Source organism: Uloborus diversus, chromosome 1 (genome assembly GCF_026930045.1).
Source record: "Uloborus diversus isolate 005 chromosome 1, Udiv.v.3.1, whole genome shotgun sequence".
Classification (NCBI taxonomy): Eukaryota; Metazoa; Arthropoda; class Arachnida; order Araneae; family Uloboridae; genus Uloborus; species Uloborus diversus.
In genome coordinates, this window is record NC_072731.1 from 27,832,732 (window position 1) to 27,854,841 (window position 22,110).

The following is a 22,110-nucleotide window of genomic DNA, read 5'->3' on the forward strand; positions in this document are numbered from 1 at the left end:
CATACATTCAACACGGGGTAAGTCTTTTAAATTTTTGTTCTTTGGCATTCAAGGCAGTCGTTGATCTGAGGTTATGTGCGGCTGCGATGCTTCCACTTCCACGGCCTAGATAGTTATCTTTTAGGATTTTTGAATAATTCTTCAAAATTAAACGCGATGCATTGTGACAGTTTTAACTTGTTAAAGAGACATTTCTAAAGTAGTAATAGTTCATTTCTTACTTCATTCTAATAGCAGATAGTTTAAAAAAGAATGAGGAAATGAAAAGGTGGACCCCAGTCGAGAACTTCTGTAATGATTTTGAATTTCTGTTCCCCAAAACCTAAAAGTTCTTGCTTCAGGATTTGACGGCAGTAATGTAAGTCAAATGTAGCAAGTTGTTTTACAAAGTAAGCAACAACTGCAAAGTAGAACCTCTGAACCACAAGAATGCACTTTGGTCAAATAAAAAAATCGGGCTTGTATGGATCAAATTTTGAGAGAATCAACTTTTTTTTTTGGAGTAGAATATTTAGTTTCTGATGTAGAATTGACACTACTGCATTCTATTTAAGAAATAAATAAAACAATTTTTTTTTTAAATCAGGAAGTTAAGAACAATAAGCTAAAATTCAGAACAAAAAATTTTTACCCAGAAAATTAGGAATATCAGGACAACTGCAAACTCTGAAATTATATTAGACTACAATAAATGACAAATATTTTATTTTTAGCAGATAACTGGGTCATGAGCCGCTTCATTCAGTATTTATTCCTGGTACTTTGTTCTTTTGTAGTTTGATAGAAATTCTATCACACCAAGTAAATTTTATATGATTGATTAAAAGAAAGAAAAAATAAAACCTTACATGCAAATTTTTCACTGCATTTTGCCTGTCATCCTTATTTTGAGCATTTTTTTCCTTGGGGCGAGCACCATTTTCAGCAGTTGATGTAAAATTTGTTGAAAACACAGTTGGAGAATCATGTATACTTGAAAATATATAATTCAACCTTTCGGAGTCTCTAATATTGAATTAAGGAAATAACAAAATTGCATTATTTTTCCGTTGGGGACAAGGTAGAGATTAACATTGTGAATTTTTCTAATTGGCAGTGGTAAGTAGAAGCAGATTTAGGAGAGAGAGAGAGAGTGGATACTTCTTTTCTTCTAGCCACCACTTTTCTTGTTACCAAAAGTGTAACTAAACAACAAATTAGCTTTTCAATTGCTACTAAAACAAAAAAATATCAGTTTAAATAAAGGTCAGTCTAATTTATAAAAGCATCAACATTAATTGTAATCAAGTGCTAATTATGCGAACAGAAAACTATTTCATTTTTAAAAAGAATGTTTTCTGACAATTTAAAGCTCAGATTCACTTTTGTTTATTTTTTCTCATCCATAATTTAGTTACCGAGAGCAAAAATCTCATTTAAATTACTAAATTCAAAACAGAAAAGAGACATGATTTCAAATATTTGATCGCCAGATTTGGATACTGTCAAACCAATATTAATTAAGCACTAGTTTGCATCAAAGTATTTCAACTGATCCTTGAATTGCCCTACTTTTAAGAGAAAATCTAGTTTTTATGAGCTCTAACAGGAGTGGTAGCCACATTTGTATTGTCTGGAGTACAGCATCAAAGTCTTTCAATATGTTGATGCTCTGAAAATTTTGGAGATAGAAAGGATTATTGATAACACACGTAGGGATGGGTAGAGTGACCACTTGGATAAGTGTGATAAATTTTATGGGGGAGGGGGGGGGGCAGCAACCAAACTGACAAAAGGTCTTGGCTCTCACTGGCCCTGTGGATGAAGATTTCAAAACAACAGGGGGTATGCTAAATACCATCTACAAAACAAAAAATGTACCTTAGAATTTTAAGTATTTGAATCAAAAAAGGATACAAGTTGATTCCCATTTCGTTGAAAAGCTCTAAATCAGTTTCAAATGGGTACAATGCGTTATAATCATGCAAGAAGCTGAAATTGAAGAAAAATTTTAAATTATATATTGTAAACAAATAATAGTACAACAAGTACAACTTTAACAATTTTGAACATTTAAAATCTATTATTTTTTAGAAACTTTTTTTAAAGTAAAGGAATAAAACACTGGATTTCGGGTCTTCTGAGTTTCAAGATTCTAAAATTGGGGTCCTGAACAGTACAGTGAAACCTCTCTGAGCGGCCACACCTTTATTCCGAAAATTTTCGTCCGTTCAGAGGGGTGGCCGTTTTAAAGGGTTTTCAGCACAGTTGCAATATAATTCTATAATACACAATATAAGCAAGTCTAATACATATAATGATGTTTGAAACTGTTCTAAAAAGGAAATAGAAAATTATTTAATTATTGTTTACATTTTTCGAAGAAAGGATACAATTTGTGTCTTAAGTTTTCAATGTTCTTCAACAATTTTTCATAAAATCGAATTCAGAATGTTGTTTGTTGCAATTCAAATATTTTTCAATTCAAAATTGACAAATAAATTGATCTAACCAATTTATTTGTCATTGCATCTGAATTTTTGATGACTTTATTTATCATCCTCAAAATCACTTCAGTTAAAAGTTTATTTTGCTCATGATTACTAAACGTATTAGTAAATTGATTTTCAGAGACCGAATTAGTGCCTGAAAGGCATAAAAATGTATTTTTTCAAAAGATGTTAATAGTACACACAGCGAACTGATTAGTTAATTTAAGCCAATCCCAAACTAATATTAGATTTGATTGAAAAACGCTTATTTTGGCTGACTCGTTAACCAGAAAATGTTTGTCTCAGTCGGCAGGGTAATTATCAAAGCTCTCCATTGCTATTTCGTGCAGGAAAAAATTCGAAATCATACTCTATTAATTCTCTCACTGATTTTTCACTTTCATATAGCTCAGAATTTAAATACGTAGTTCAAGATTCAAAAAATGATCTCCGACAGAATTGTTTGCAACCCAGATTACACATACACACTGACCAACTAATAAAATAAATATGAATGACATTTTTACTCCAAAATTATCGAGTTCGTTAAAGGCCAATGAGAATTCTCCTCTCTGAACTAAAAAGCTGCAGATTACAAACAGAAAATGAATAGATTTTCCTGAAAAATGGAATGGGCGCATCCACTTGGCGACCATTCAGAAGGGTTGGGTAGCCGTTGCTAGGCATTTTAACAATAAGTTTATGGGCTAAAAAATCCGTCCCGCAAAAATCTGGCCATTGAGACAGGTGGCCGCTCAGAGAGGTTTCACTGTATTATTATAACATTAAATTAATAACATTTTACAATAAAAATATTCACTACACATGCAGTTCATCAAAGTTGCTTCAATACATGATGAAAAAGAACCATTACATGGCCATTAAACTTTGATGGTTCTTGAGGTTTGTATAGTAATGCATAATCAAGCAAGTAAATTATAATAAAATTATCCACACAAGCTGTAAAAAATGAAACACAATATAAAATAACTCTTTGCAGATTTACTAAGCGTAATAATTTGTCTCACAGACATTTTTTTATCCAATTAAAACAGTGGTTTTCAAAATTTTTATACTTGCATCCCCCTTTTTCATACAAAAACTATTCTGCCCTCTCGCTACTTCAATTTTGAAATTAATCTGCTTTCATAAATACTGCCCCCGTCTCATAATTTATTTGATAGGTTTGAAGAAAATACCATATTTTATGCAGTGGCGTAGCTAGGGAGGGGCGGAGGGGGCGATTCGCCCCGAGTGGCACTTCTTGGGGGGCGGCAATTTCATTTTTGATGCGAAAAAATTTAACGCGTTTTTCCAATAAGGAAATCATGCTTTGGATCTATTACAGGAAGCAAAAGAGAAAAAAGTCTTTGAATTGTAAAGTTTTAGTATGACTATGATAATAAAACTATTCTAATACAAAACATGAGTTTTTCTTGCGGATCATCGTTGATTTGTCTCTTCCTTCGTCTGAAGCTACAAACTGAGGGAGGTGGTAGTGTAAAGTCAAGGGACTATGTTTTTTTTTCTTTTTTGCTGTCTCTTTTTGCTTTATTTTGCTATTAACGTTAACTATTATGGAGGAAACAATAAATTTTATAACCTTTCGTTATATGAGGAAGCTACCACTTGATTTTAAGTAAGTTCCTAGGAAACCAACATATTTAAAAAAAAAACTTTTTAAAAGGGAAGTGAAAACAAGAGTAAAAGGAGAGAGGTCTCAAATGGTGGGCGATTTCTTGCTCATTTTCAGGATAGCATTATCTGTTTCAACAATTGCTTTGATTGGTCATTGACTACAAAATTTTCACTAAAACAATGAATTTTATGTTCATTTTATAAAAAAAAATATTCACAACTCGAATAATAATTGCTTGTACTACTGTATTATATCAACTAATTCCTTTAACAATGAGTTTCACATTTATAGTCATTCATTTTAAGGAAAGGTTTTCAGTTAATAAAATAATCTCTAGGCAAAGCCTTTCACATTTCGACCTCTATTAGTTAAAAAGAAAATCATCGAAATTTGGTAATATAGCAGTACCAGATGTAGGGAAGGGGAGGGGGTGCGTCTTGCTCGTACCCTGGGTGGCAACTTCTGAGTTTGTTAATATCAGGTGAGTTGCTCAAGCACGGATCCAAAAGGGAGTTATCTACCTTTGAGAAATCAAATAGACCCTAAATTTGCATTTCTAAAACTTTAAATTAGAAAAAAAAATTCCGACCTTTACGATGCTTCCTACTGTCGCGAAGCTTAAAATGCATTTTCAGAACTTTGATTTCGAAAATTTTTTGGAGGAGAGCCACTTACGATCCCATCCTACCTTAATTTGTACAAACATAGCCTGAAATAGCTTTTTGAAGGGGCTTTATTTTCACTCCCCCCCTGTTGTCTAAAGTGTGGCAAAGATAGCTTTAATATGTGTTTTGAGATCGGAGAATTTCGACCCAACGAAGACAGCTTAAAATTGCGTTGTTAAACCCTCAATAAATGTCACATTTTTTGGAAAGAGCAACCGAATCTTCCTATACCTTAACGTCACCAAACAACCCAAAAGTGCACTTTTAGGCCTTGAGTCTTGAGTTTCGAAACATTCCCGAGGGATAACGCCCACCCCATCTCTTCATATCTCATCTTTTAGTCTAATATTGATTATTGAGTTTTTATAACTTCAACACCAACAAATTCATGAGGGCGGTCAAGCCTTGACCCTTCCTGTATAATGATTAAAAATAGTCTAAAGTGTGTATTTAGGACACCAACTTTGAACTTTAAAATCCCCATCTCATCCAATGTCTACAAATAGCTTAAAGTTGGGTTTTTGAAACTTAAACTTCAGAAAAATTCTAAGGTAGAAACTCCAGATGTGCAAGAAATCACCTAACCTGATCACAGTTGGCTCCAAATTTTGTTTTTAGAAATATCTAAGGGAAGACCGCAAAGCCTTTTTTTCTCAGTGGAGAAGAGCTTAAAATGAGCAACAGTTTCGAAAACGATTTCGGGTGGGAAACCTCCCTCTGAACTCTCTCTCATAACGTTGTCCGTCAAACAATGGCTGAAGTCGCGTTTTTAGGATGTCATTTTCAAAAAGTTACAAGGGGAGACGGAAAAACCATGTGACTTCCCAACATTTGTGGAAGCATTTGCAAACTTATGCCGTCAAAGATAGCCTACAATTTCGTTTTTAAAACTTCGACATCGAAAAATTTCCAGAGAGCTCTCTTTAACGTCATAAAAGATAGACTAAAATAGATTTCAAGTTTGAAAATATTTCGGCACAAAAATCCGGTCTTTGTTGGAGTTAGGGGAGACCCTTACACCACTAGATACAGCTTACATTTACGCGTTTTTCAGTTTTGTTGAAAAGCTTTCTGGACAGCGCCCCCCGAACCTTCTCCAATATCTTCACGTATCCTAAGATAGCCTAAAATTGCTTTCTTAACACTTCAGTTTCGGGAATTTTCCTTGAGAAGTCTTGACCCCCTAATATCACCAAATATGTATAAAATTAATTTTAATTTTGAAAAGAACAAAAAAAAAAAAAAATGGAGGGAACTCCAAGCGTCTTTTCTATAAGCGTTACTAAAAATTGTTTAAAATTTTGATTTAACTTTTGGAATGTCTCAGTAGGGCTCTGAATTCCTTTTTTTTTCCTTCTGCGAGAAAAATAATCATAAAGGCGGCAAATTGAGCAACCGCCCCGGGCGGCAGAAAGTAGCTATGCCACTGATTTTATGTATAGTAGTTTTTATACACTAGATACATTTAGTTATGTGTATTGTAATATGAGTACTATTGAGATTATTCAATTGTTGTAAAACTATCAATATCAATAATATTGATAGTTTTAAGACACTTAAAACATCATACAAATTTACAGAAAAGTAGATATTTATAGTCAACAATTATTGAAATATTAATACAATTTTAATGCGATGGTTGGCTTGTTTTTGAGTGATTAACTCAAAGCTTGCTGATATTGAAAAGATATCGCTGTTTTCCCATGTCAGCAGTGATATTTTGTCAATTCTTATTTTTCTCGATATTGCTTATTTTTCGCTCAAAAATTTTGGCAATAGCTATGTGCATTCTGAAAATTAATTCTATACCTCATTAGGAAGGAGGGCGCCATACATTGGAAACCACTGCATTATAAAGTCCTTGTATTCCGAGTTTGTCTTGAAATTGTGATGTTTGATATATTGTATATTCACCCCTGATAGGTTGTGAAAGAAAGAAAAGCAAGAATGTATTAAAACTTTTTTATAGAAAATGCAGTAAAACCTCATGACAAGTCTTGTAGCTGATTAAAAGTCCAGAAGGAAAATATTCTAAAAGAATAAATGAACTTTTTAACGAACATCAGATAGACCAATTAATACAACTGTCAACTTCTGTCACAGAATGAGCAGAAAATTTAATTTGTGAGCAAATCTAGAAAAAGCAGAGAAAACTAATACAACAGAATATATATTTTTTTAAAGTAAAACCTTAAAAATATACAACTTCATAGTTTTCAATAAAATATTTAACTTTCCTGGAGACTTGATAAATATCAAATCAATACTCATACCATCAATATTCATCTTAATAAACTTTTATTTATTTCACATCAAGTTTAAAAGAATTTAAAATCAGAATGTTCAAACATGTTTAATGGTTATAAATATATTTAAAAAAAATCGTAGATTATACTTAAAATAGAAAGCAATATAAAAATTAGGACTCGACCGATGCATCGGATGCATCGGCCTGGCCGATGCATCGGCGCCAATGGTTCAACAATTTAGCCATTGGCATCGGCGGCCGATGCTAATTTGCAGAAAACATCGGCCCATCGGCCTTAAAAAACATCGAAAAGCCGATGGAATTGGACGATGTTTTCGAAAAAAAAAGGACCTTTGCTCTTTTACTTTTTAATAAAAAGTAAATGGGGTTATTGTTTTCATATAAAATTGTTTACTTAAATTTCAGTATGAATTTCTACTTTTGACACCCCTGAAAGAGTTTTTAATGCTGCATTCAGGTACCGAACAAGTTAATTATTGCGTTTTTTCCTGCAGCAGGATGTTCGTATGTATTTCTCATAAGTCATAACTCAAAAATGGTAATCTGTAGAAGGATAAATTTCCGCATGTGGGGTGTGCGTACGTATATTGCCAAATTTGAGACCATGGAAACAAATTTGAGATGGCGAAACCGATTTTTGTGTCATTTTATTAGATTCTCGTAGAACCGACGGTAATTTTTAATTTTTCGATATTTGTAATATGAATCACAGTAATGCAGTCTTTTCTGTATTGCTTCGGCGGAGTTACAAGTTTGAGGCCCGTCGAAATACATTTTAGGGCCCTATTTTTCTATCACAGAAGTTGTAAAACATTTATCATAAGCATTTTTGTAACTCCTACAGTGCCCGTATGGTTATGGGGCCTCTCGCGCAATTGCAGCATTTGCTATATTTTAAATCTGCCACTGCACGTCAAAACAAACTCGAGTGCAAGTTTTGAAAGGGTTTTTCTGCTCAATGTTTATGATCATTTTGAACTCTTATTTTTTACGACTATTTTTTGAATTTCTGAGAACACTTGCGTGCAGCTCCTCCTACTCCCCCAATTTCTGAAATTAAGCTCTAGTTGTACTTCTGAGTTGTTTAAAACTAACACCATTCATAAAATTAGAGTTTTTTTTTTCAAACTTTATCTATTGCTTAGAAAGAATTTAGAGCATTAATTTAAAAAATTGATTAAAGACGTTTTGAATGGTGACATAATTCGGAAATCAAGGAGATTTTTGAATTTTTTCTTCGGAAGTGCTGAAGTAGATTTAGAAACTCTTCCGAGAAGTTGGTGGTAGCGGTTCTGTACTAAAAAAATGAGGCCGAGGTTTAGGCCGAAGTGTGAGTTACTCCAAAATCAGAGGGTGACCCCCCTAACCCTCCCTTGTCGTTTTAAGCATTTCTTAAATATTTAGCGATTATTTATTTTGTCAAGAAATGTCATTTTGCGTATTTCTCATATTTGTTTCACCTATATTTCGTAATGCGCCATCTTTTTTGCATCATTAATAGCGATCGATTTCTTTTCTGTTGTAAGTAACTATTTTTATGTATTTATATTGAATCAATTAAAAAGTTTAATTTCCTGTTTTATGGAAAAATTTCAGGGATTTTCTATTATGCAATTTTTTAAAATTCAGAAAAATGTTGTTAAATTGAAAAATTTAATTTGAACTTTTTTGTAAAGCTTCATAAAAGGTTAAACAATCAAATTGTACAATATTATGTGTGAAAACATCAGATCAAGTAGTATATGTGTTCAGTTATTAACTTGATGTAAATATTGAGTTTTTTTATTGTAGCTGCGTTTTAAGAACCTCGCTCTTTTCATGGCTATTTCTTTTTTCAGCAAAAGTTGTGTCACTGTTATGGCTTTTATGAAAAACGCAAACTTTTCTATTCATAAATGTTAAATAAGTATAAAAATATTCCTATTATGATTTAATGTTGTAATTTATGTGTTACCTTTTTTGTTTAATTTGATGACTAAAAACGGTCTACGTGCAATCTTTCCACTTTAATTGCGTAATTTGTTGACGTTTCATAGTTTTATTCTTATTATTTTTTTGAATGATTAAACAACACAATTTAATGTTTTTTAACTATGTTTAGTGTACCTAAGTCCTTACATTATTACAATATTACTGAAATCTTAGTTATATGTTCAATTAAAAAAAAACAAAAAACAAATCAATTGGTTATTAAACAGTCTCTTTGTTTTTCTTCCTTTCTTTTCTTTCTTCCTTTTTTTGGCGGGGGGGGGGGGGGGGGGCTGGTCTTTCTCTTTCATCATACAGCAGTCAAAAAGGAGAAGCATAACTGCACTCCATACAGATTGTACGTAGTACGATCGAAAAGTTCGGGGACAAGCTGTATAAAACCTTACCCAGAATAGTTCACATTACCGAAGCACATCCACCTTCAGAAGATCACCTTGAAGGACTAGTACTTCTGCTAGTGTTCATATAACTTTTGGAAACACTCCTGGAAGCCATTTTCGCTACCTTCTATGATGCAGCTTTATCTTCTCCTGACGGAAGAAAGCGGCGTTAATGCAAATGTTTTTTTGCTAGGAACAAGTAAAAGTCACACGGAGCTAAGTCCGACGAAACGTTATGTTATTTGTTTGTCATATCAGAGTATTGACCAATCGAACTGTGCATCCTCAACATGAAAGTAGCCTTTTTCCCCACGATGAAGTTAAAGCTTCAGCGCAAGAGGCCTTACAGGAGGTTGCGAAAAATGTCTTCTAGGAGTGCTTCTAAAAGCTATACGAACTTTGACAGAGTGCATAATCGTTCAACGTGACTACTTTGTCGATAGATGTGCTTCGGTAATATGAACTATTCAGGGTAAGGTTTTATACAACTTGTCCTCCTCGAACTTTTAGATCATATTACATATATATGAGTTTTCAATTTACTATTTCATAACGATTTGGAGTAACACAAGTTTACGCACATGAAGACATCACAAGAGAATTTGCGATAATGGGGTTGTTTCCTTCAGTCAAAGGTAGTACTTTTTGTCACTGAAATTGATAGAATATGCAAAAAATAAATAAATAAATAAACATGGACCCAGAAAAGACTTTCATTTTCCCAACAGTTATTTTTTAAATTAATTTTTTAAAATGTCTTGTTTTTTCAAACAAGGCGTGGTCTTGATGACATCACAAATGATGCTCTTTGGCGCATCTTTCTACCGCGTTTCCACGTTATGATAATCAAGAAGCGAATTAAAATTGCGCTCTACGCTTGCTATCAACCATATCGTTGCCAATACACGTGAGTAAAGATGTGAATTAAATATTTTGCGCTGTGAATGGCAACACTGATTGGCATTTCATCATTTGTGATGTCATCAGACAGAAACGTAAACAATAAAAGTACACCGATTTAAGAAATTTTTAAAAAATATTAAACTTAAACAAATTATTTAAAAAATGGTCAGATCCTTTGTTTTTAAGCATGCTCTTTCAGAAAAAAATACTTTTAAAATTTTGGAAACGACCCCATTAACTGAGGAGGCGTTCAAAATGGATATTTCGGTCATCTATATGCTCTTAGGTACATATGCATGTACAGATAATCCGAAAAAACTTGTGAAGTATGAATTAGGTGAACGTAAAATAGAAATTTAGGTCGAAATCTGATTTTTTTTTTGTGATTACAATTCCTTATTCGTAGAAAGGAAGTAAAATGAAATGAGTTAATGATCCTTTAAATCCCTGACAATCTTATCAATTTATTTCTGTTTGAATTTTTTGTTGCCATCGGCCAACGGCATCGGCCATCGGCAATCGGTCATTTGGAGGAAAACAATCGGCCATCGGCCATCTTTGAACAATCAGCCAACAATCGGCATCGGCCCATTGGCCAAAAAATGCCATCGGTCGAGCCCTAATAAAAATGCTTTATGTAACAAATTTTAAAATAACCGAGATAGTAGTCAAAGCAGAAAAATTGTATTGGAATTTAAATACATTTACATTATACAAAACAGATTAGCATTTGATGCACATTTATAACACAATCATGTCATTTAATTCACTAACTTTAAAAAAAGTCACTCTCTGGGGTTACACTGCTATCAAAAACTCTTATATGCAGCCGAGCTGAATGTATCATGTTTTAGTTATTAATATTTAATATAGTATTTTTTGAGTTCAGTTACTCTCTTTCAATAGCAAATATTGAACTGATTTAGCAGCCAAACATGGCAAATAACATAACTAAATCAACAACCATAAATGGAAGAACAGAAAAACTTACTTTTTTTCGGATGTGATTTCCATAAAAATTCCTAAAAAGTCTTCAGTTTGCGCAACTCCAGATGAATTTTCTCCATTATCATTAAACCTGAAGGATGTGTTTACAAGTCAAATAATGCTTGAAAACATCAGTAGGGTTCAAACAGAGTTCAGCAAAAAAAAAAAAAAAATCCAAGGTGTTCAGAAGAAAATCCAAATTATTTCAAGGAATTACCATGTAACTAAACCCACGTCAATGTGCCCCACATTTTACTTATTTTGAATATGAATAAAGCAATTTGCTTTTCTTACAATAATGCACTAAAACTACTGTACTTTATCATGTCTGCCAAGTCAACTACATTATTTCCAATATTTTCACATCTGATAAAAATTAGAAAACATTTCAAAAATGTTTATCTAAAGCTGGAGACAGTTGAGAGAGGGATACAGCTACCAGTGGCGTACCTAGCATGGGTGACACCCTGGGCAGTAATTTGTGGTGACAGCTCCCCCCCCCCCCACTCTCGGAACGTTTTCAAGTTTGTAGTTTTAAAAATGCATTTTAGCTTTGTATTTTTTCAAAAACTTGCAATTTCACTTTGGGTGTCAACCCCCAGATGGGTGACACTTGGGGCAGACCCCCCCCCATAGTGACACCATTGACAGCTACTGTTAGAAAATATATGTTCATAGGGAGAGTAAGATTGTTTAGCTCTGGACTATCTTTCTGTTTAATCAACGAATGTAATAAGGCTATAACCCATAAATTCAATAGCCATGTCAATCGTAAACATGTGCATTTAAGCAATTTACTGATGACTCCTTGAACGTAAGATCTGCACAGGGTGGGATTTAGGGGAGGGCAGACGGGGCTACTGCCCTGGGGTCTCCACAACAAAGGGGCCCTCACAATAAAATTTTTAAAAAATATCCTAACTTTCATGGGTCAGCAAATTTTACGTTTTTTCACCCATATAAACTATAATGATATTAATGTAAAAAAATAAATAGCAGTAACTTCAGGATATAGGGTCTGGTGGGGTAAAGTGGTCATAAAATCGTAGGTTTTCAACTTTGGTGGATAATAAATACAACAAATAATTTAAACACGTCAACTTTTTTTGTTGTTATTTTACATTGCATTATTAAAGAACACAGTACACTGAAGTTTAGAAAAAAAAAATTAATTAGTTTTATAACACTTTCTTTTCCCTTTTGTATTTATGACCACTTTACCCCATGGGATGGGGGAAAGTGGTCATAGCATGGGGTAAAGTGGTCATAGTTAAAAATAAATGTAAAACCGTATTAAATAACCCTAATATTTGTATATTTCAGTTATTTTTATGGTTACAAGTATATGCACTAATATATGCGTGTATTCACGAGTATATACGTGTCGTGTAAACATGAGTAATCACGTTCATATATGAGTAGATACCGTGCATACCTGAGTATATACGTGTATAGTAGACGTATATACGCATATATGTACAAGTGTACATGTTGGTATATACATAACTGTACATAAATGTATATACGGGTATACACGAGTTAATTCGTGGATTCATCCAGTGCGTGTTTGCACGTGTCTACTCACGTATATACACGTATATATGGAAGCACGAGTATATATGTATGTATACGTGTAAACACAATTATATACCTGAAAAAACGTATATACGTACATTTATGTGTCCGTACATACTCGTCAACCAGTACATATATGTATTCACGAGTATATATGCTTACATACATGTATGCCTACAGAGTGAATCCATGCTCTTGAGCAAAAATCTAAAGGGTGTGAGAAGTGAGGACAAAAAGCAAAGAATAATAAGGAGTTTATGTTCGTTGACGCGCTACATGCACACAAAGCCAGAAACTGATGGATACAAAACAGGTCACAAATTTTTTACACAAAGATGATTTTACTCAAAATTTAGTTTTTAAGAATATTTAGAGCACTTTTTAAAAGTTACGGCCCGTAGTAGTTCTAATACACGCATCGCGACAAAGGCGCAGCGACGGATGAAAGTTTTTCAAAAGTCTCGTTATTAAAACAGAGAGTGCTTTGTGATTGCGGCGCATGCATTACAGCTGCAGGCCGCAAATTTCTTCAATCGCTTTAAAACCTTCTTACAACCTAAAATGTTGTGCAAAATTGTCTTAGTGTAACAAATTTGTGACCTGTTTTGCATCCATCAGTCTTTGGCTTTGCGTGCATGTAGCGCGTCAGCATTGTGTTTGTGACCATATGTTCCTTGGGATTCTTGCTTCTTATCCTCCCCTCTAACACCTGGTAAAAATTTTCCCAAGAGTTTAAACTAATCCTGTATACTTGTATGTCATATGCTTGTATGTAAGTAGCTACTCGAGTACGTACGTGTATATACGTGTCTACCTGAGTATATAAGTGTTCGTATACATACGAGTAAAAGCAAGTATATACTTGCATAGTCGAATGTAAGTCTGCATAGATAAAAAATACCCATATCGCAGATACCCATATACGTATTTATTGGTGCATTTATGTGAATACGTTTGTATACATGCCTACACGAGTATATGCATATACTCGTATATTTAACCCCATTTACGGTAAAAACAATACATATTAAGTGAAATTAATATTTAATTCATATCTGCCTTATACATAACTCTTAAGTGACATTAGAAGAACAATATTTGTTAAGCCTAATATTATGACCACTTTACCCCATCTTACTAAAATTGTTCTAAAAAATGATCTAAAATATATTCAGCTAACTGCTAATGAGTAAGCGATCTTAAGACATGTAGGAAGCTTCCTGTGCCGTCAATCTGTTCATAATTCTAACAGACAAAATTTCCCAAAGAAGTTAAAAGAGATGTTTAGATTTTTAAAATTTTCATATTTACACAAAATATTTTGTTTACCAAATAAAATTTTGCCAGGTTTGGAAATTTTGTATTAAAAATGTAGTTTCTAACTCCCCAAATCTAAAATAAAATTTTTACATTCATTTGAACATTTATTTCCAAGCTATAGTCATTTATTTGACGTATGACCACTTTACCCCATTGACCACTTTCCCCCACCAGACCCTATTTAATTGAAGTGCTGAGCTGATCGAAAATATTGGATATATACATATATATATCAAAATATTCGAATATATATCAAAGTTATTTTCGAAAATATGATGATCTTTTCGATCCCTGATTAATGGCCTCCACTCCTTCATTGCCCCTGGGCCTCCACATTTCCAAATCCGGCCCTGGCACTGCTTATTGTTCACTAGAAATAAGATCTATTCAGAGTAGTCTATTTACCTAAGTCACGCTAACAAATTACACTTGGAGAAATGAAAAAACAGCAAGTTCCTCATTAAACTCAGTAAACATTGGAATAAAAAAAACGTAAAGCATTTTTATTTTTAAAGATTTTGTGATTAGAAAATGTTAGACTTTTGAAGATTCACTCATTTATTTAATGGCATATAATAGTTGCATATTTAGTAAATAGCATTAACACAAACATTTTGATGCTATTTAAGGAAAGAAGTCACTGCGAAGTAATAAAAATTTGCACTAATTAACACAGATCAGAAGTCATTCAAGGGTTGACCTCTATGTCATGTCTATCAGAAATTTCAATCTGTATTACATTTGAGCTGCATTTTATTTGATTCTGTCTACTTTAAAAATAATACACACCAACAACAAAATTTATATTTGAGTCATTCCATGTCAAGTGAGACATTTGAGAATTTTTTTCCCTCACCTTTTTTTATTTCTTTGAAATTTGGCTCATCGATTGTACCCTTTGAGGTAATAAGAGGTCCAAATTTTTAGATTTTTATTTCTTTTATTTTTTTATTTATGAGACTTTGATTTTTAGAAAAACCCTCTTTTTTTCATGAATGCTTGAACATAAAATGGATGATAACTCAGCACCAAATATAGATAGAAAGGTTTGGTAAAAAGCGTTTAAAGTACATTAATTGCTGTTAAATATGATATGCAACATGACTGACTTTATAAAAAGTTTCATCTTAAAAATATGAAATTTAATTTAAAAATTTAAATTTCTCAGAAAAGGTATGGCAGTTTTTTTAATTGTCAAAAATTTGTGTGTATTTTATCTTTGTTTGTGCAAAATTTCAAGTTAGGATCTCAATAAGATCATATTTTATGAATTTTTGAATAAAATTTGACTTAAGAAATAATGATATTTTTCAGATTCTAATTAGTTAAATATGGGGTTATCTTACTGGTGATGGTCTAGTGAGTTGTAAGAAAACATAGTTATGCTTGAAATGAGCTGGCGTGAACTTTTAGCATCACACTTCACTTGGGGATTGAATTGAGGATTATTTTTACACCATATGTATTTGTTTTCAGACCAAGTGTTTCTTTTTTGATCCTAACTTCACAAAATGAACTTGATTACTTCAATATCTGATAAGGAAAGTTATAATTCATTTCATCCCCTAGCCCTGCACCAACCTTCAATTTTGCAGGGAGGAAATAAGTAGTTTACTCCAAGATCATAGCAAAATAGTAGTGTCCCCCCTTGTTGCTTCAGTGTGTTTCCACTCTTTTTACATTAAACTAAAAATAAACCAAAGTATCAGATCATATGTCTGCCCACATAACTGTCTTCCTACAACATCTGAAGTGCAACTGTTTTTGTCTTTTCTTTATTGCAAGTCTTCTTTTTAATTTTTGTTGCAAAATAGAGTAATGCAAAGAGATCTAGTTATACATATATTAAAAACAGATATGTATCAAACAAATTTTGCTAATTTAAGCATAACCTTCCATGTTGTCAAGCATCATTCCAGATTGCCATCCTCCCCTCACACTACTGTCCTACTTTCCTTGGAGCTGCAAATGAGTGTGGTTCTATTTGTATGTTAAAATTTTCCTCACTTTTAGTTTTTATGACATCCCTCCCATTTATAGGCCTTTGTCACTACTTATGTTTGGCAGCGTCTCAGTTCATTACGATTATTACTCTTACACATACCAGCTTTTTTTTTTTTTTAAATAAAGTTTTGAAAAAAAATGGTGGTGTGGCGGGGGAGGGCAGTTTACCCATATACAAATTCATGTTGGCTCATTTCAAATATAGCCATGATTAATTACTTCTTACTAGACCATCATCAGTAAGATAACCCCATATTTAACTAATTAGAATCTGAAAAATATCATTACTTCTTAAGTCAAATTTTACTCAAAAATTCATAAAAATATGATTCCATTGAGCACAAAGATAAAATACACACAAATTTTTGAGATTTTTCAAAAAAAAAAAAAAAAAAGACAAAGTTGAGGGAAAAAACTTTGGATAACTTGACAGGGAATGACCCTTTTACTAACATTTTCTTTTTGAGCAAAAATTAGTTGGGCCAAGAGCTTCCAGATTTTTAAATAAATAACTTACCTTGAATTGAGAACCGATTCAATACCACAAAAATTAAGTATACATCTGAATAACTTCAAGAGAAATGATTTTGATAGCACAATTTTCTTTTTTAGGTCTTCAAAAAGCCTGAAATTTTAAAAGTTATTTAACTACACGTTATTTGAGTTCGTCTTCACATGCTAATTACTTACTTCAAAAAACGTTCAAATCAAGATCAGTCATTGTATTTTGAAAGAATTATTTTTCAAAAAGTGTCTTAATCACATATTTTGATCAAGCTAATATGCTTTTTATGCTCGCAGGGCAGAAAACTGGAGAATATGTTTTATCACCAAGTCAAAATGATTCTAAATTGTTTAATTAATATTTGAGTTTAGGTAAACATGATTAAAAAATATCAGTTCTCCAATAAAATGCAAGTCAATCATAATGCATGAATATTCCTGTACAAAAATTATAAATACCTGTGATTTTCATTTCTTTTGCTCAGTAGTTTAACTTGCTTTTCAACTGCAGGAAATACTTGTTCGTAAAATGTTGCTATCCTGGAATATGAAACCAGAAACAAGATTCATTATGCTTGTTATAACAGTTAAAGTTAAAATTTTACCTTTTTTTTTTGTTGTAGTTTTACATTCAAAAAATAACCCATAATCATTTTATAACTCAAAATAAGGACTTTTTTTTTTTAAATTGCAGGAAACAAGCTGATGTGTGCATCACATGACTTCCTTTTACACCAATTTAATGTTGTTTCCCCATTACTGGCAATTTTAATGTGATTCAATAGTTAGCTCTCTAAATATCAACAACAGTGGCCAAATGAAACCAGATTTTTTTAAAAAAAATCGCCAAACTTGTTTTCAAGTTGGCGACAAAACTTGGCAACCAAAAGATTGGTAATATATCACCAAGTGTCCGCCAAGTTATAACACTCCTTGTGTTTGCATCGAAATTAACAATGATTTCCCCCCAAAAAGTGCAAAAGATCCCTTTAGAAACACTCAAATGCAACCAAAAGGAGAGGTGCACAACTGGACCTCACTAGGAGTCTACGTACCAAATTTCAATTTTCTAGGACATACCGTTCTCGAGTTACGTGACATACATACGTATGTAATTACAGACGTCACAAGAATTGTAATTAACTCGGGAATCGTCAAAATGGATATTTCGGGCATCTATTTGTTCTTAGGTATATATGCACATATGGTCGGGTCGAAAAAAAAACCTCAACATTCATTTGCGGGTGAGCAAAATGGAAATTAAGGTAGATTTTTGAGTGACAATTTTTTCAAGAATACAATACTTCCTTTTTTGTAAAAGGAAGTAAAAATGCACATATATCGCAAGTTTCATGTTGTGAGAAGCTTTGAATTTTGATGCAAATAACAAGATTTTAAAAAAATATTTACTATTTTTGGTGAACACGTGACTGTCCATTAAAAAAAGTCTCAACAAATAAAGTTGTGTTTTTTTTTCCACAAACATATAAAAGAAAGCTAATAAAAAACCTATGAAGATATATGCACACTTGGAAAAAAATTTATGTGTTAAAATGCACCTTGTTTTGAAAACAACTACAACAACTACATAAATGAAGTCTTATAAATTCTACTACCGGCATGTAACATCAGAGGTCAGAGGAGGGATTTTTAAAAAAGTAGGACATAATTTCGATAAAATTTCAAGATATTTTTAGTATCAAATATCAATCGAAAGAAATACTATTTTGAGCATATGCTCTGTTTTTGACAACCTTATTATGGACTGCATCCTCCCCCCCCCCAAAAAAATAAATAAAGTATTTATCCAAGAAAAAATTAGAAAACTACATTCAAATTGAAAATTTATACTGTAATCATACATGTAATCAGTGAATAGATATAATCTGTGAAAAGAAAAAAATGTTTTGTTCAATTCACATGGTTTGTACTCAATTTCAGAAATAAAATGAAGGAGTTTTGAAGGAGTAAAATGAGATTTTGAAGGAGTACTAATGGGCTGTCATTAAATGATGTCACACTTTTTTTCAACATATTTGACCCCCTTCCCCCTTTATCATAACTTCAGATAACTTCACATAACTCTTCCTCTTGTCACATGTCATATTTTTTATAAACATATTGTTACAATTAACTGTCTGTATAATAACAACATATTTATGTATTTTTAAATATTTAAATAACTAGAAAGTCGCCCGTCAAGGTATGATGGGTGAAAATTGCTTCTACATTTGAAAAAAGCCATTGCCCTGTTTGGTGATAGTTTGATAGTTGACATTTTAACCCTAAATCCAGTGGATTAACCGTAAACTCCAGTAGATAGCGTTTTTTGTTGACCATTTTTACGTTTCTTCATTCTCCTAAAATGAGTCTCACCAGTAAAACAGCTCAGTCCTATCAAAATAAAGCATTTCCCTGCATTTTAAACATTATCAAAACACATTATCAAATTATCATACCGTGGTGCGAGTTTCATTGCTGATGTTGTCATGTCAGCGTTACTCGATCATTGGATATTACATTTATGAGGATAATTAGACAATCTGACTTTTGCTGCTGAGGTGGAGGGGAAAACAATAATCACATAAAACTTGAAAAAATAGCCAAGCACCATTTAAGCATGTTTTACTTCACTTATGAAATATCTCAGTCATCTAATAATATTTTCACCTTCAACTTTTGTGACTCAACTATGATCAATTTGTAAATCTTTATGAAAAAATAAATAAAATCACTACATTAAAACTGCCCTCATACAATCGCCCTTGGGACTAAGTTGTCGATCAAAGTATTTTAAGTTACTGTCATAGAGGAAGATTATGTAGTCTTGAACTAAAAAAGAAGGAGGTTTGAAGGAATTAAAACTAAAATGAAGGAGTTTGAAGGGCCCTTCAAAAAAATTTCCTAACTGAAGGAGTATTGGAGGAGTTTTGAAGGAGCGTACGAACCCTGATTCAGAGTGTTCGCTAAACCGTTAAACATATTTGAATTGAAGGGATCACATGGCAGGTAGATTCTCTTGTTCTTATGTAAGGGAGAGGGGGGGGGGGGGAGTGCACCATTGTTTTTGCGGTAGAACAAACACCCCTGTGTAAGATAAAACTTGAAAGCATTCATCTTATGAAAGAGCAGGAGAACATAATGAATTGGAACATATACAAAAACAGTAAAAGAGTGAAAAAGGCAAGACGAAGGTAAAAACATAGAAGGTTTAGTTACCTATTAACAGCACCATTAACATAAAGCATCCTGTTTGCTTGAGGATATATTTCTGCAAAGATGTACAACGTACCACCAGTATCAGCAATGTAGCTTATAACATCCATGAGAGTTTCAATTGATAATGCTCCAATCCTAGATGAAGCTCTTTCTTCTAGTTTAAGACAACCATTATACTTTTCATTTATGTTCAAAAATAACCTTTCTTCAGCTCTACTGAAAGCCTAAAATAACACATAATTTTTTTTTTCAGACAATGAAAAACAAATTCTAAATTCAAAAATATTTTGCATAGTTAAAACTAAAATGATGAAATTTGTGTTTTTGTATTAAGCACTGTAAACTTTTTTTCATATAACTCATTCAAATGTATTTTACTTTTAATCTGTTTTTGGCAAAATTAATGGTAGGGGGAAAAACTGAATTTGAGATCAAAAAAGTATTATTTTCTTCTCAGTAAGTTTTTTTCTTTCTTGCCTTTTTTACTGTCAATTCAAAAAGAAAAAAAAATTGAATTTTGACATTTTGAATTCAAATTATGTTTTTCGCTATCACGAATGTGTGTGCGTATGTGGTGGTGGTGTGTGTGTGTGTGTGTAGACGTGTGTTTTTGTGTATGTGTATGTGCATATGTGTAGGTGTAGATATGCATGTGTGTGTGTAGGATATGGACGCAACTTGGAGACAGTTTTCGCTAGAGGAACAGCATGGGAAGAAGCTGGTTGACGGTGGTTCTGCAAAAGAAGGCGGGGGAAAATAAAATCAAAAGACACCAAAAAGGGTCAAGTGAAGAACAATAAGCAATGTCATTGCTTAAAAATAAGGTTATTTTTGTATTATCTGAATTCACTGCAATCCAAGTTGCAACAATTCCTGCCTTTAAAAAGAATATTTGCAGAATATTTCAGTTTAATAGTTTAGCCATTACTTGAAATTTATTTTTGTGTTGATAGCTATAATAGATGTTCATTGATTAAGGCAAATATATTACATTGCTTGAAAAGAGTTTAAAATAGCCAATGTTGCTTCATTTTAAGAACAGAGGGGCTTGCATTTGGTTGGGCAAGTAGCATTTCAATCATGTCAAGTAAAAAATCAAAGTGCAATATGGAAGAGCGAAGGAATTTCAGAAAAGAAAACAGCTTTTTGTCTTTCACATTGTTTTTAAATCTTTGAATTTCTATAATTAATTCAGATTGTTGCTATACTGAATTTTATAACAGCATTTTAAAATAGCTATTGGTAAACTGATTATTTTCTTCCGGGAATTTTTTATTGAAAAACTCACACAGTATAAGAGTAAAATACACTTTTTGACAGCGCACACATAGTTTACTTGCACAACTGATAAATTGCTATTTTTAGTACTCTTGGTTACATCACTTTCACATATAATCAGACTTAGATAAAATGAAAAGCTTTAAAAAAAAAAAAAAAAAAAAACCATTGGCAGTTGGAAAAAAATTCTGCAGAGCCAAAAATTTGCTGCCAACGCCGGTCTTGCGGTCATCTATATTATGCAAGACTGCATATAATACATATTTTGTTGTTTTTAGCAAGCTGACTATAATGAGCATTGACAATTATTGCAACAAGAATGACCACAGTTAGATACAATGAGGATATAATTAAAATGCAATAAAAATACTTAAAAATGCATAATAATTAAATTAATGAGACAAATAATTTAAAAAATATCAATGATCTAGCAATAAGAAAAATAAAGGGAAGAAACAAAATAATCAAAATCAAAATAAGTATTTTAAAGGTAGCATATGCAAAAATAACTGTCAATTTCCAAAATCACTAAAATATATACACAGGATCTAAATAGAATAAAATCTCAAACATGACATACGATTTTAGGGGAAACACAAATTCAAGGTTGGCATGCTTCTGAAATCAAGTTTCCATTTACAGTGTTAGAAATAATTAAAATTAATTTTAATTACAAAAAATTTGTTTTAAAAATTATCACTGTAACTTTCGGTCATGATTTTTTAAGATTTAGATAGGGTTCAAAAATAGCCAAATAGCCATTTTAAAGTGGATTTCTGTGAAAACGAAGAAAACTTTCATGTCTGGTAACATCAGGATCTTCAAGCTGAAGAAGTTTTGCTAGCAAAGTCCATACATAACGGAACAAACTAAACAGAATATTTTATTAACGGCTAAAAATAACTTT

General features: G+C 32.4%; 1 protein-coding gene across 1 annotated transcript in view; it reads right to left on the reverse strand.

The window, feature by feature from the left end:
- Positions 1 to 22,110, reverse strand: part of LOC129228557 (activating signal cointegrator 1 complex subunit 2-like) — a 133,024-nt gene that overhangs the window by 48,071 nt on the left and 62,843 nt on the right. Inside the window, exons 7-12 of the mRNA XM_054863243.1 lie at positions 19,926 to 20,149; positions 17,166 to 17,246; positions 16,720 to 16,827; positions 11,308 to 11,394; positions 1,897 to 1,971; positions 849 to 1,005 (exon numbers count right to left, since the gene is read on the reverse strand). Coding sequence (XP_054719218.1) covers positions 849 to 1,005; positions 1,897 to 1,971; positions 11,308 to 11,394; positions 16,720 to 16,827; positions 17,166 to 17,246; positions 19,926 to 20,149 — 732 coding nt within the window. The remainder of the gene's footprint in view (positions 1 to 848; positions 1,006 to 1,896; positions 1,972 to 11,307; positions 11,395 to 16,719; positions 16,828 to 17,165; positions 17,247 to 19,925; positions 20,150 to 22,110) is intronic.